This window comes from Saccostrea echinata, unplaced genomic scaffold, assembly GCF_033153115.1.
Source record: "Saccostrea echinata isolate AGI-Se365-2 ecotype Australia unplaced genomic scaffold, CSIRO_AGI_Sech_v1 ptg000010l, whole genome shotgun sequence".
NCBI classification, from domain to species: domain Eukaryota; kingdom Metazoa; phylum Mollusca; class Bivalvia; order Ostreida; family Ostreidae; genus Saccostrea; species Saccostrea echinata.
In genome coordinates this window covers 12,490,888-12,506,011 of record NW_026889759.1, presented here as the reverse complement: position 1 = coordinate 12,506,011, position 15,124 = coordinate 12,490,888, and the positions used below count along the sequence as shown (strand labels likewise).

The following is a 15,124-nucleotide window of genomic DNA, read 5'->3' as shown; positions in this document are numbered from 1 at the left end:
TAGGTCAAACTCCAAGGTCAAGGTCAAAAGGTCAAAGTTGTTGGTATCCAAAGGAAGGCCTTGTAACAAAGAATACACGTGTGAAGTTTGAAACCCCAAGCACCAACTGTTCAAAAGTTATGGCCAAGGTTGAAGTTTTTCAAAAGTAGGTCAAACTCCAAGGTCAAGGTCAAAAGGTCAAAGTTGTTGGTATCCAAAGGAAGGCCTTGTAACATAGAATACACATGTGAAGTTTGAAACCCCAAGCACCAACTGTTTAGAAGTTATGGCCAAGGTTAAAGTCGCGTAAAATTTTGCAAAAGTGGGCCAAACTCCAAGGTCAAGGTCAAAAGGTCAAATATGATGGTACCCAAAGAAAGGTCTTGTCACAAGGAATACACATGTGAAATATGAAAGTCATAGCTCCAACCAATCAAAAGTTACGGACAAGGTTAAAGTTGACAACAGACAGACAGACAAACAGATAAACAGACAAACAGACAGACAGGACAAAAACAATATACCCCCGGGATCTTTCAATCCGGGGGCATAAAAAATGATTTGGGGTCGAAACTTTGACTCCAAATTCTTCCCTTTCTTTAATTTGTATCATTATATCTTTTCCTTCCTGCATGTGAAGTGTTGATGCCAAAATTGAGCAAGACGATACTCAGAATAACTATAAGGACACCATAGTGAGAGTTGTTTAAACGTAGTGGAAATATTATATAAAGCATATGACACAGACTTCTTTGGCCAAAGATTATTAAACAGCCATGATTAATTGTCATTTAAACCAGGTTAAGTTCACCAAAGGAAGAAAAAACGAAATTATTTGTCCGGAAAACATTACTGATTTTGCATTTAAGCAGTTGGCGAGTTATGGGAGGGGAGAAATGCAATTGACAAGATTGAAAAGAGAAAATTAAGTGTGTGTGTTATCCTGTTTGCTATGTTTCTAATAAAGACATAACAAGTTTCAATGTGACACGAAGTTGCATGGCTTTTAATCAAAGAATTAGAAACTTATCCAAGGTTATTTAGACGATGTCGAGAATTCGTAAAAAAAAAAAACGATATATAGGAAATGATATTGGAATATGACCAGAAAATATTCCATCAGAGACTGCTTATAACAAAAGAGAGCATGTCGCGAATATAAACAAAAATTAAGGTTACTTTCAGAAAAAAATGTTTGAAATTTATAGAAGGTCTCGTGCAGGTGGACATAACTTAGTATGATTTCTACAATGTTGGAACTCAGCTAATCAGAGAGCTAGGAATTATTCAATCATTAAAATACACGAGTTTTGTGAATCGGACATAAATCATATCTGCATTTTTGAGACGGTTTTTACTCCTGCATATCATTTAAAGCTTTGGAAAGGATTATAACTTATTGTAAGAGAGATGACCATACGTTGAAAGCCATAAACCATCGATTTTTTTTCTCCTTATTTTTTTCATTATAAATATTTCAAATAATTGCCGTTCGCTTTGGTAGTTTTATATGCATACACAAATGTACAAATGTACTTGTATTTCTGCATATGAGATTTATGTAAAATGTATTTTTGCACAACCATTTATATCAATCGACCATTTGTGTTATTGAGGAAATCGAATCAAACAGATGAATACTCGATACTATTTCCTAGAAATTTCACAGCTCTTATTTTTTTTTCAGATTTATTCCTATATTTATTTTAAAATATATTGAACATAACAAATTGTACTACAACCAACTGTGAATAACACAATTGGATGTGCAATCATTGCCCTTGCATGGTAACCTAATCTCCGAATATTACTGGAGATGGCTCCCTGTTAATCAAAAGTATAATTTGTTTTGATTTCCATATCATTTGAAGTGGTTATCAATCCTTGAATTGTTTATTTACTGGCATTGCATCATTCTCTTATGATTGGACGATATTTAACCTTAGAGATATATTCCCCTTAAGGTATTCCATCCTCCTGTGATTTCATAGGTTATTGCAAAAACTGTTATTAATCTAAATTCATACCCAATAGAAAATCAAACATATTTATAACGTAGCATTTATATTGGAACTTACAGCGTCAGAATTATGTACTAGTATTTGGACCAGTTTTTACACATTTTTTGTGATATTTACCAAAAATGTACAATTTTTTATGCTGATATATATACTTCTGTTTATTTATGTATAAAATCTCAAAAAAATATGGCAGCATTTACATTTTTGCAATTAATAATTAATTTAAACTATATTCTGTGAAAATAAATGCAGTTTTCTACTTTGAACCATTAAAATTGTGAGGGTAGAAATACCTTAAGTACTAAATTTTAAAAATTAAAACTGTTGTTTGAAGAACAGTATATCACTATCTGTTTTAGAAAATATGTACATACAAATATAAGGCTATCATAACTCTAATTGAGATTCAAGAACTAGCCCCCTTAATTACAGACAAACAAGGCTGGCAAATTCAGAAGTTGGAAAAATAACTTTGGCAATGAAAATGAAATAGAAATTGTAAAACGGTTACTGTGTAGATGCATTGTTCTCTTTAAAAAAGGACTTTTTTTTGGCACAGCCTCAAGAATTGTTTACTCTTTGAACATCAAAATACATTTGCTATTTCCATAATACTGTCATAAACTTATTTTCATGGCATGTATTTATGCTATGAATTCCTGATTTTAGTTTTGCATTGTATTGTTTCTTCTACAATAATTTTAGAAATTTCTTGTCAAAGTTTGCAGTATTTCATTATTTACAGTAGTAGAAAATCCAGGGTTCTACAATACTTTGTAATTTTCTACTAATAGCTGTCTGAGTTTTATTTAAACCAAGGCGTGCATTTGTAATGCAATTGAATACAAAGACCCAACAAAATTTGTCAGACATATATTTTGTATAGAAATAATCCCTTTTGAATGTGATATTTATTTGATTGAAACTTTCACAGACCTGTTTAATTTTCATTAAAAATGTATGATACAGATGATGTAAATTCATAAATGCATGTTATACGGTGAAGTGTGCAAAGTCCATTACTTTAGTCAATGTTTTTTTCTTTCAAAAAAAAAAATCAAACAAACAAACAAAAACAAAAAAAACTTTATATGATTTCTTTTTAAGCTTTGCGTACATATAAAGATATTAGACTGGAAAGAAAACTCTTTCGTTCTAATCATGCAAACAATAACAATTTAAAAATAATGAAATAACAAATAATAATATTTTTTTTAATTGCGCGAATAACAGAGTGGTTTTTAGCTCCTTTGTCTTAAATTTTTTATCAATGAATTTCTGGAATAAAATATCTAAAATATAGTTAAAATTTCGGTCATATTTTTTTTTAACTTTCTTGATTTTCAGCCTATTTCAGATTTGTTCAATAAGCTACTTTTAATTAACTCTGGACATTATTTTCCATTAGTTTAGTTTAATACTGAAGAAAACCTTGTTTGATTGACAATTTTGCACCCAAAGACACATTGTTTATGGCACTGGGAGATAAGAGCCGACATCGCAATTCCTCTAGATAAATCAATGTCCAGTTAGTCGTGATCTGATCAAGTGTACTTGAATCGTTGACTAAAATGAAAATAATTTACTTATCCCTATACAATGTAATGCATTAAATGAATCTTTTTAAAAGAGTCGTGGTGTACTTTTAAATAATCGTTTTGTATCTGCAAGAACAAACTTGAGAAATATAAGGAATTGCTTATTTTTAGAATTATCAGTAGTTTTGTTTATAAACACAATTTACTAAAATATGGAGAATCTTTTTTAAAAAATCGCAATAAAATCGACCTTAAAATGTCTGAATTTAACTTCTGACAAAATTGTATATGTTAACATTTGTTTACATTTAAAGTTATCAAATACTCTTGAAAATAATGTAAACTTGTTTATTTTCGTGGTCCGAGAAAATAATATTGGTTGATGGGCATTTGATTTGAGGTTGAAGAAGAAACATGAAAATATGATTTAAAAATCTGCCTTTTTTCACCAAATTTCACCTTAAGGTAGATTTTTCCCCAAGATTTCATTTTCATTGAAGGTGTAGTTTAGTTGACACCGTATATGAAAAATCATACTAGTTACTGTAGAACACTTAAGTTTTCGCGACACCTTATTTTTGCGGGATACGTTTTTGGTATTAATAAGTCACAAAATTTTTTGCGAATTCTGGTTTTTGGTATAATCTATTCTAATGAAATTACACACGAAAGTGAAATTTTTGCGATATGGTGCCGTGAACATGTGCAAAAAAGATTTTGAATTTTTTATTTTTATCCTGGGGGTCAAATGGGGGTTAAAAAGCATTTTCCTACAAAAACCTGGTTCCATGAACCCCTCTTACATTTTCAAAGTAGCCCATTCATATTTTATGGGCAATTGGGGGTCAAAAACGACGTTTTTCAACAAAGAAAAAAATGGTTCACTGAACATCTCTTACATTTTTTTGCATTTCATCAACTCACTCATCTTTGAATATGTTTGGTGGCGTCCTGTAGATGCGCAATAAGGTTTCGGATTCCCGTTTTCATCCTTGGGCCGATTTGGGGTCAAAAAGCATATTTCTACAAAAATCTATTTCAATGAACTCCTCTTACATTTTACGCTGCAGTCCATTCATATTTTGGAATATGAATGGGTGTCCCGTAGATGTGCAGTAAGGTTTTAGAATTTCAATTTTCACCATGGGGGTGATATGGGGTCCAAAACCATTTTTCTACAGAAACCTGGTTCCTTGATTTCCTCTAACATTTTTTTGCTGTAGCTAACTCATCTTTTGGAATATGATTGATGGTGTCATATAGATGTGGTTCTGGAATTTTTATTGTGCCTAAAATTCTCTTACATTTTTGCAGTAGCTTATTCATAATTTGGAATATGATTGAGAGTGTTTTGTTTTTGAATTTTAATTTTCACCAAAGGGGGCGACTAAAGTCGAAAAATGATGTTTTTCTACACAAACCTGGTTCAATGCACTAAGGTTTCAGAATTTTTCCGTGGGGTCAAAAGAGGATTTTTTTTAACAAAAACTTGGTTCCCTGAACATCTTTTCACAGTAACCCAATCATATTTTGGAAGAAGTTTGGGTGTGTCCTGTAGATGAACATTAGGAACCAGCTTCTTTATAAATTTTATAATTATTTTGGCTTCTTCCCTTGTTACCCAAATATGAAGGTGAGTACATTTAGAGGCAAACATCTAAGTGGGGGTATCACTGTCTTATGACAGCATCTATTTATTTTTCAAGAAATCTCTCAAAAAGGTATGTTTCAACGGAAAATAAATTTCTTAGTTTATCTATTGTAATTATCTAACTCTTATACAGGGAAGATTCTCTTCAGAAGATATCAAAGATACCTCTTTAAAATATTTTTGGCATATAATATCATTGCTTTTTAAATTGTATATAACAGCTACAAATATGTTTAAAATACGGCAGCTATTCAATGAACCATATTTTAGAATTTTTTTTATTATATAGAATGAACAACAAATATTTGGTTGATATAAGTCAGTCTGGTATGATTCCAATAGATTTAAATTAACGGGCTATGTTTTTTTTGCATATTTTTTTAATAGTCTTGTTCATTATAAGGCAATATAATCAAATTCTTATTATGATGTACAAAAATACAATAAATTCTTAATTGCTTCTCTAATAAATACAAGAAAAGAATATCTGTCTTCCACATAAAGCATCATATTGACAGACTTACAATCAACCGAATGTATGAGGAATACTAATTCATAAATGCTTTCGACATTTTATGTCAACTCATAATTATTATAGGAAATACATGCTATGATCACCTCATATGCATAAAGTAACTTGCTGTAATAATTCAGGCCATTATTAAAATGTCATTCGGTAGCAGATTTATAAAATATTTTCCCAATCCCCTGTCGGTACCTCCAAATGTTAATTAAAATTCAAAGATAGATGTTATAACTCGGAGATTTACTTTTTATCGCCAGATGATTGAAGACAACGGCGTATGAGCGTTTGTAAGTTTCAGTTTTACATCTGAAATATTTATACAATTATTTACCAAAAATGTACGCTTTTATTAAGACAAACGATGCTAAAAGTCCACTTATAATGCAAATACTATACAATGCTTTCAGACTTAACAATGTTTTATTTTCAAATGGTGTTCTGTGGTTTCACCTTTCTGATTTTAACGCTATATAACTGAAGTTGCTCTCATTTGACCATTAAAATAATTTAACATATTTTTTTCTGAAATTTCAGCGTTTACAAGATGATTGCCGTATTTGCCGTTGTTGTCCTGGTGGCAATTGGTCAACATTCTCAAGTAGAAGGTAATATTTAGAACTTTAGATTTTCTATTCTTGTTTATTTCTTGTGTGACAAAGCAATTCAGGGATTACTTATGGACATTACAATGGACTATACTACAGTGAAACATTTTTAAGTGCTTGGATAAAAAGTTTCATTATTTAAAATGTGCATGCTTAAGAAATATGGAGCCAAGTTACTCTTTATTATATTAAGTTGCTTATAATGGTAAGAGTTGATAAATTTTCGTATACACATCCACTTTAATTTTATTTTTTTTATTTATTTATTTTTTTATTATTATTATTTTTTTTTTTTTGCAAAACCTATTCATTTATCGTCAAACAATATTCAAGCCTCAATAATGAGATAATTGATAGTTTCATGTGGCAAGGAACTATCATTTAAAGCATCACTTAACAACATAGATTAGTGACTATTCAAATTCTTATACTATATATATATCAGCTCTCCATTGCAAACATAAACCTACTCAGCACGCAAGGTGGTTGTTAGCCATCCTTAAAAACAGGAAAATGAAACGTCCATCAGTTTCCTGGAGGAAAACTGTTTAACCGTTACGGAACAATGATAGCTTTTAACGTAACATCCTGAAGCTAGAGGAATCTGGCTCCAAGTCCATTTCAAAGCTCAAAGTACTAGACAAAGGGTAACGATTTAGTCAATTTATACTGGTTTGGACCTTTAAGCATCATTACAAAAAATAGCAGGGTAATCCAAGGATAGAGAACATGGGCAAATATGACTAGAAAATGTCCATGGTTGGACAAATACGAAGTTAAAATAATACATTTCAAATTATACAAAATTTACTTGGAGAGTAATGCAAACACCAACGAGGGCAAATATGATAAATTCTGCGTTCTAAAACACAAGTTTTTTTTTTATACCAATGGGTTTAAAGTATATATTATCAGAGTACTAATATGCGTAAAATTATAGATTTTTAAAACAAAAATGGAGCTTAAAGCTTCTATATTTTAAATGTGCAATTTTGAACCAAAAATTCCTATCTTTCAATAATATATTTTCAGTAAAGTTATTTAAGGGTCACATCACAAACAATATTTGAATGCCAGTAGTTATGATTCGCCTGACTTGGTGATAAATGTGTCGCTTTCACTGACAAAACTGATATTTAAGATTTTTATCATTTGTATTTCAATCAATGCAGAAACCGCAAATGCATTTTACCCCATAGATTAATAATTCTTAACCTTGACAGCATTTACTGCAGAAAGGTATTGTTTGCTATAATTTCATACCCAGTAATAAAAAAAAACCCTAAATGCATATTAGTTTACAAATTGAAGACATTTATGCAATTGTTACCACAGGCAATTCCTTTGCTTTATTTTGTCATGTTCTTTACATATATTAAATATATTTCAATTTAAGAAACCACACTTTCTCTAAAATCATCAACATACTGAAGATTTAATTTTTTTTTTCCATCTCCATTATGCGGTTAACAGGGTTAATTTACAGTTTGCAATTAAATCATCAGTAAATGTTTTATCATCAATGTTTTTTGCGGGGCATTTTAAGGTTGCAATTTTATCATCGGGGAACAAAAATTTATTTTATCATTAGAAGTTATTTAATCGTAAGTGGTTGCTTCACTACAGGCAATCTAACTCTTGATCTTTCAATACTTATTACGGTGTAACCATGATTCTCATTGTACGATTTAAATTTATTATCGCTTATTTCTTTGTTTTAAAATTAAAACGTTCAGTTGGATTTGCAATTATCAAAATGGCGTTAATGTTTGTTAAACGAGAATGTGTAGCACGTTTTTATGATTGTTCATTCAGTTATGGACATTTCATTTTTACTAGAATCATATTTCATCCATTAAAGATACACATTTATTGAGAAAATTAACCACATTCGTAAGCTTCCTTACCATAGTACATAGACTTCTCAGAAATGTTTATCATATATATACGTCTGATAAAACTTAACACCATCCTCTGACATTTACTTTAATTAACAATAATTAAATGACAAAGTTAATGAAAAGGTCAAATCTTGTTTGCTGCAAAACAGTTTGGGCTTGTTATATATAATAATTTATAAACCTGCCTTTTAAAATTTAACGTCAAGAGGTGTCACAAACAAAAAACGTAAGGAGATACCTTTGTTTTTGAAATGCTATAGTAAATCAATTTGAATTAATTAAATTGATCAAAAATCCGATTTTCCAATATGAGAATCGATTGTAATATTTTCAGTCTTGAAAAAATAGAAATATGTCTTGCCTTGATTTCCTGTCGATTCACCATTCCTAAGAAAATGTAGAAAATTTAACTGATTGATAAAATCATATAGCAATCTTTGAGGAAAGAATAGAACAAAGTTGTGTTTTTAATGGAATGTATAATCAGATGATATTGTGGATAATAAATTTTATTGTTAAAAAAATAACTTTTATTTTTTATTAGCTCACCTGAGCCGAAGGCTCAAGTGAGCTTTTCTGATCACTTTTTGTCCGGCGTCCGTCTGTCTGTCTGTCTGTAAACTTTTAACATTTTCGACTTCTTCTCAAGAACCACTGGGCCAATTTCAACCAAACTTGCCACAAAGTATCCTTGGGTGAAGGGGATTCAAGTTTGTTAAAATGAAGGGCCACGCCCTTTTTCAAGGGGAGATAATAAAGAATTAGTGAAAAATTAATAGCATCTTTTAAAAATCTTCTTCTCAAGTACCACAGGGCCAGGAAAGATGAAACTCATGTGGAAGCATCCTCAGGTAATGTAAATTCAAGTTTGTTCAAATCATGACCCCCGGGGGTAGGGCGGGGCCACAATGGAGGATCAAAGTTTCATATAGAAATATATAGGAAAAATCTTTAAAAATCTTCTTCTCAAGAACAGCAAAGCCATGATGAGTCATATTTATATGTAAGCATCCTCAGGTAGTGTAGATTCAAGTTTGTTCAAATCATGACCCCCGGGGGTAGGGCGGGGCCACAATGGAGGATCAAAGTTTTACATAGAAATATATAGGAAAAACCTTTAAAAATCTTCTTCTCAAGAACAGCAAAGCCATAATGAGTCATATTAATACAGAAGCATCCTCAGGTAGTGTAGATTCAAGTTTGTTCAAATCATGACCCCCGGGGGTAGGGCGGGGCCACAATGGAGGATCAAAGTTTTACATAGAAATATATAGGAAAAATCTTTAAAAATCTTCTTCTCAAGAACAGCAAAGACATGGTGAGTCATATTTATATAGAAGCATCCTCAGGTAGTGTAGATTCAAGTTTGTTCAAATCATGACCCCCGGGGGTAGGGCGGGGCCACAATGGAGGATCAAAGTTTTACATAGAAATATATAGGAAAAACCTTTAAAAATCTTCTTCTCAAGAACAGCAAAGCCATAATGAGTCATATTAATACAGAAGCATCCTCAGGTAGTGTAGATTCAAGTTTGTTCAAATCATGACCCCCGGGGGTAGGGCGGGGCCACAATGGAGGATCAAAGTTTTACATGGAAATATATAGGAAAAACCTTCAAAAATCTTCTTCTCAAGAACAGCAAAGCCATGATGAGTCATATTTTTTTGGAAGCATCCTCAGGTAGTGTAGATTCAAGTTTGTTCAAATCATGACCCCCGGGGGTAGGGCGGGGCCATGATTGACTATCAAAGTTTTACATAGAAATATTTAGGAAAAATTTTAAAAATCTTCTCAGGAACAGCAAAGCCCTGATTGATCATATTTATTTAGGTAGTGTAGATTTTATTTTGTTCAAATCATGACCCCCGGGGGTAGGGTGGGGCCACAATGGAGGATCAAAGTCTTAAATAGAAATATATAGGATAATATCTTGGAAGCATCCTCAGGTAGTGTAGATTCAAATTTGTTCAAATGATGACCCCTGGGATAGGTAGGAGCCACATGGGGGATAAAATTTTTACAAAGGAATATATGGGAATTTTTTTTTGAACATGTCAAGTACAAGAAAACCATTTGTTATATTGACATGGAAGCATCATCAGGTAGTTTAAAATTCAAGCCCCCCCCCCCCCCCGCACGCGGTGGTAATCTTTTCAATACTGAACTCATTTGTGCTTTTGCCTAGCCAATGTGCTCAGGTGAGCGATGTGGCCCATGGGCCTCTTGTTTTTAAACGTACTATGGAAAATTTTTAAGTCCTTCAAGCACAAAATGCTCTAATTGTATCAGTAATATATAAGGGGGAAACCCTCTCAAGCCACAAACACTTGAATCAAAACAATTTCAGCATATTAATTTTTAATAAAATTTTCAGGGTGGGTTCCTCTATATGGACACAATCAGCTGTTCAATAATTAAAAAATAATTGAAACCAATAATCACGTGGAAACATAAGTATGCAAATTAATGCATATTTATGTACTATTTCATTAACTTCAGCATTTTTCCGTTAACATTATTGATCCCAATCACTTAAATGTGCGGCAGTAGTCCCAATCAGGGATTAGCACAATGAGTTAAATTATGGATTGCAGAACGCATCTAATTATTTATGAAAGTGATCATGACCTTACAGATGTATTAATTATTGAAACTAATTAATAGTTAATTTAATTAACAATTCAAATGTTCATATTTTCTTGACAGTTCTTGCAATATGTATTTATGAATGAGTCACAGTGACTTCCAGTCAGATGTGTATGAAAATGTCAAGATTGCATCTTACAAGATAGGAATATAATAAGTTATTTGATTGGTTATCCAAGTTTAAACGAAACTATGAAATCCAAGAATTAGAACTGAACTTGGAAATAATTTCAGAAATCATACTGTAAATTACGCACTCATTTTAGGCATTTGCAGAGAATGAACGAATACGATAAAGAGAATGAGATATATCAATCAATTCTTAACTTCACACATCTGTCATATTTTTGTGACATCGGTTATGAAAAGCTCAAATTATAAATCTGTGTTACACAATCCATCAGTGTGAAATACCACTCTTAATTTTATGAATTGATCAATTATGAGCATTGATAGCTGTACACACGAAACATTGTGATTTAGCTATTTTAATATTAATCACACCCATTCAATGTCTAATTAATCATCGAGTTCCAAATGTCTTTTCATCCTTCGTAAAAACAAAACCGCAAATGATTACTGGAAAATGCTGTAGAGGTGAAATATCCCTATAAATTAGTTTAATTGGTTATATTTTTTTTTTACTTAAGAATCAGGAAGTTAAGCAATTACAATCTTATCAAATCCCATAGCCCCCCCCCCCCCCCCAATAAATACTTTCGATTATCCTTTTCAAAAAAGCAATTTACACACAACTTTAAACTTTACGCACTAAACCGGTGCATACACATAAACAGATATATTTGCACCGAATCTCATCTATTAATTTATTTTTAGGATTACCAGCAGGAAAGCCAACTGACCAAAGTGCAAAATGGAATCAACTTGTGTCATTATTGAACAAGGCAGCATTAGGGGCTAGAATTTCAAGTCCTCCAAAAGTTGCCCCCAAAACAATTCCGTATTCAGTCCAGACCAAACAATCTAAAGGACAAGTGAATTCCAAGAATCCTAAATACAATCTCCGTAGCCATATTTCTCCAACAGTTATTGCTCCCTTGCTCCGAGAATTCCAGAGAAGTGGAAAACTGATTCCTACGTACAAGAGACCTCAACAACTCCAACGAAGAATCGTTTGGAAACCAAACACAATTCTGCCAAACGCTGCTGCTCTTGGAATTGATATAACTGCTTCTGGCAAAACTAAAACTCCCAGGAAAACGTCTGCCTTACAACCAAAGAGTGGATCTCGACCAAACAGACAACCTTTTCCTCCCTTGCCTCTAGGATTTCAGTTGTCAGAAAACATTCCCGAGAAGGATAGCGAGGACGATGACGATGATAAAAGTGGTATTCATGATGACTGGGATGATCTTGACGATAACGTTGATATTTACAAAGAGAGAATTATGGGAGGCTTGATGAAGAAACACGAAGAGTTAATGAAAAAGAGATTTTTCCAACAGAAAGCAGCTCCTGTCGACACAGGACGCAGAGTTATGGTCGATCCCCGAAAAAATGACGTCATTCAAATGTCAGAATTTGCAGCTAGGCGTAAAAATATTGCCAAATATTTTAATAAGGATGATTTTATAAAATTTTTAATTATGGGATTAACACGAGTGAAGAATGATGATAACGATGACATTAATTCAGATAGTGGTGAGAAAGATGCCTACACCAGAAAAATCCACAATCTAAATGAGGTGATAAGTCGTGAAATACAAGAAGCTCAATCAAAAGAAAGAGACGATAAAATTAAAAAAGAATATGAAAAGAATGCTGACGATAACTCCATGGAGGACGACAATAGCTTGGCAAACTTTTTCAAGGATTATGTGGATGATGATTCAGAGGAAAAGACCGAATTTTTGGACAAAAAGAATGTATATTATAAAGAGGAAGTCAGCACTTCCACAGATGAGGACAGCAATAAATCAGTAGAAGACACAAATACTTCACAATCTGACGACAATATTTCGATCGAAAACAACAGAGATGAAGATAACGGATCTGGAAAGAAATCATCGGAATATTATGATGATTATCATTCGTCCGAGGATAACAATCTCTCTAATTTTGAGGGAAGTATTGGAGGTGTTAGTGAGGCTATTCATGACAAATCTACAGAGGAAAAAACATCATCTGATAAAGATACTAGTAAAGTTGACAACAAGGATGAAAGATCCTCAACTGAAACATATGACGAAAACTACTCCGACTATGCAGAATACGATGATACTGATGATAATGGAGAAGATTCATCAAAGACAGAGGGATCCAGAGAGGAAACTGCAGAGATGGAAGAAGTAAACTCGGCATCTGGTGAAGAAATTGAGCAATCATCTAATGAAAACTCTGTCTACAGTATGAATGAAGTCAGTTCTGAAAAAACGTACGATACCCAAGATCAAAACAGCAATGAAGACAACACATTTGAGGGAAAAGAGGCCTCAGCAGAAGCAAAGCTAGAAAATGATGACAATAGTCAAGAGGTCGAAACTGAACAAACCAAAGATACAAGTCGAGATACTGAGCAAACGGATGACATTACAAGTAAAGATGCCGATGCTTATACAGAAGAAAACATTAGTGGCGACGTCGATACTTACGCAGAGAATACCTTGAGTGAGGATGACGACACTGAGGCAGGCGACAATACAAGCCAAGACACCGATCCTTATCCAGAAGACAACACAAGTCAGGACACTGATGTCAAGCCCGAAGACAATACAAGTCACGATGCCGACGCTGAACCAGAAAGCAACACAAGTCAGGACACCGATCCTGAACCAGAAAGCAATACAAGTCAGGACTCCGATCCTGAGCCAGAAGACAACACAAGTCAAGAGACTGATCCTTACCGAGAGGACAACACAAGTCAGGATACTGACGCTGAACCAGAGGACAACACAAGTCAGGACACTGATCCTTACCCAGAGGACAACACAAGCCAGGATACCGACGCTGAACCAGAAGACAACACAAGTCAGGAAACTGATCCTTACCCGGAGGACAATACAAGTAAGGATACTGAGGTTGACAGAGACGGTAATACAAGCCAAGACGCTGATGCTGAACCAGATAGTAACAAAAGTCAGGATGACGATGCCAATACAGAAGACAACACAAGCCAAGACGCTGACGCTGAACCAGATGATAACACAAGCCAAGATGCCGATGTTGATACAAATGGAGAAGATAACACTAGTCAGGACGCCGATCCTGAGCTAGAAGACGATACAAGTCAGGAGGCAAATGCTTACCCAGAAGAGAATACAAGTCAAGATGCAGATGCTGAACCAGCTGACGGCAACACTAGCCAAGGTACTGATTCTGAGTCATTTGATTATAATACAAGTCAAGATGTTGAAGCAGAACCATTAGATGACAATAAAAGTCAGGAGACTGAAGTTGAACCAGTTGTTGACAACAACAGTGAAGAAGTCATTACCGAATACACTGATGACAATACAAGTCAAAATACTGACGCAGAACAATCTGAAAACGACAATGACTCCTCAGAAGTACATTTAACACTGGACATGTTAGGATTACAAGATGACACAAACTCCAAAGAGGAGACCCAATGGTATCGTGAAAAAACAGATGATAAATCTCAGGAAAAATTAGACACTGATTCTGATGATCAAATCGCTTCTAGAGAAGTAATTGGCATGGATGATGACAAAATAGATGATAAAAAAGAGGATATCAAAGAGAATACATCAAAGGAAAAAGAATATAAAATTAAGCCAGTTGTGCTCTTCAATGTTGATGATGAATCTCTCGAGGATAGTGACGATGACGTTAGGGTACCCCCTCATCCGCCAAAAAAGATGTCCGCAAATAGTAAACTTAGATATGAACTTGAAACATTTTTAAGACTATTCCAAAGGTGGCTTTCACAGAAAAAGTAGACATTTGTCTTGTCTTTCTCTGCGTTTTATCAATCAGGAAGTGTACAGTTTTCTAGTTTCGCTCTCATTGTTATTTATTATTTCATTACTATATTTTCATTTCAGTACAGATAAATAAATTTTATTTGTTGTTTTTGGAACTATGAAATTGTTTGTCTTAAATTATATATTTAGAAAAACAATCTAGATAGTCTAGTGGAAATAGAAATCAATAATAAATAAATATCTTAATTGAAAATAAGGAAACAATTTATAAAAGCTGAAATAAAATGAATTCTATGAATTGTACCGGAATCAATATTGAAATCCTAATTTAGCAATGTAACATTTAGACAT

At 33.2% G+C, this 15,124-nt stretch overlaps 1 protein-coding gene across 1 annotated transcript; it reads left to right on the top strand.

Moving 5' to 3' along the window:
- The first annotated feature begins 5,899 nt into the window (after window positions 1-5,899).
- Window positions 5,900-14,893, top strand: LOC133184420 (dentin sialophosphoprotein-like). The gene is made up of 3 exons (XM_061319489.1): window positions 5,900-6,002; window positions 6,250-6,320; window positions 11,706-14,893. The coding sequence occupies exons 2-3, from the start codon at window positions 6,260-6,262 to the stop codon at window positions 14,786-14,788; spliced, it is 3,144 nt and encodes a 1,047-aa protein (XP_061175473.1). The 5' UTR covers window positions 5,900-6,002; window positions 6,250-6,259; the 3' UTR covers window positions 14,789-14,893.
- Window positions 14,894-15,124: the final 231 nt, after the last annotated feature.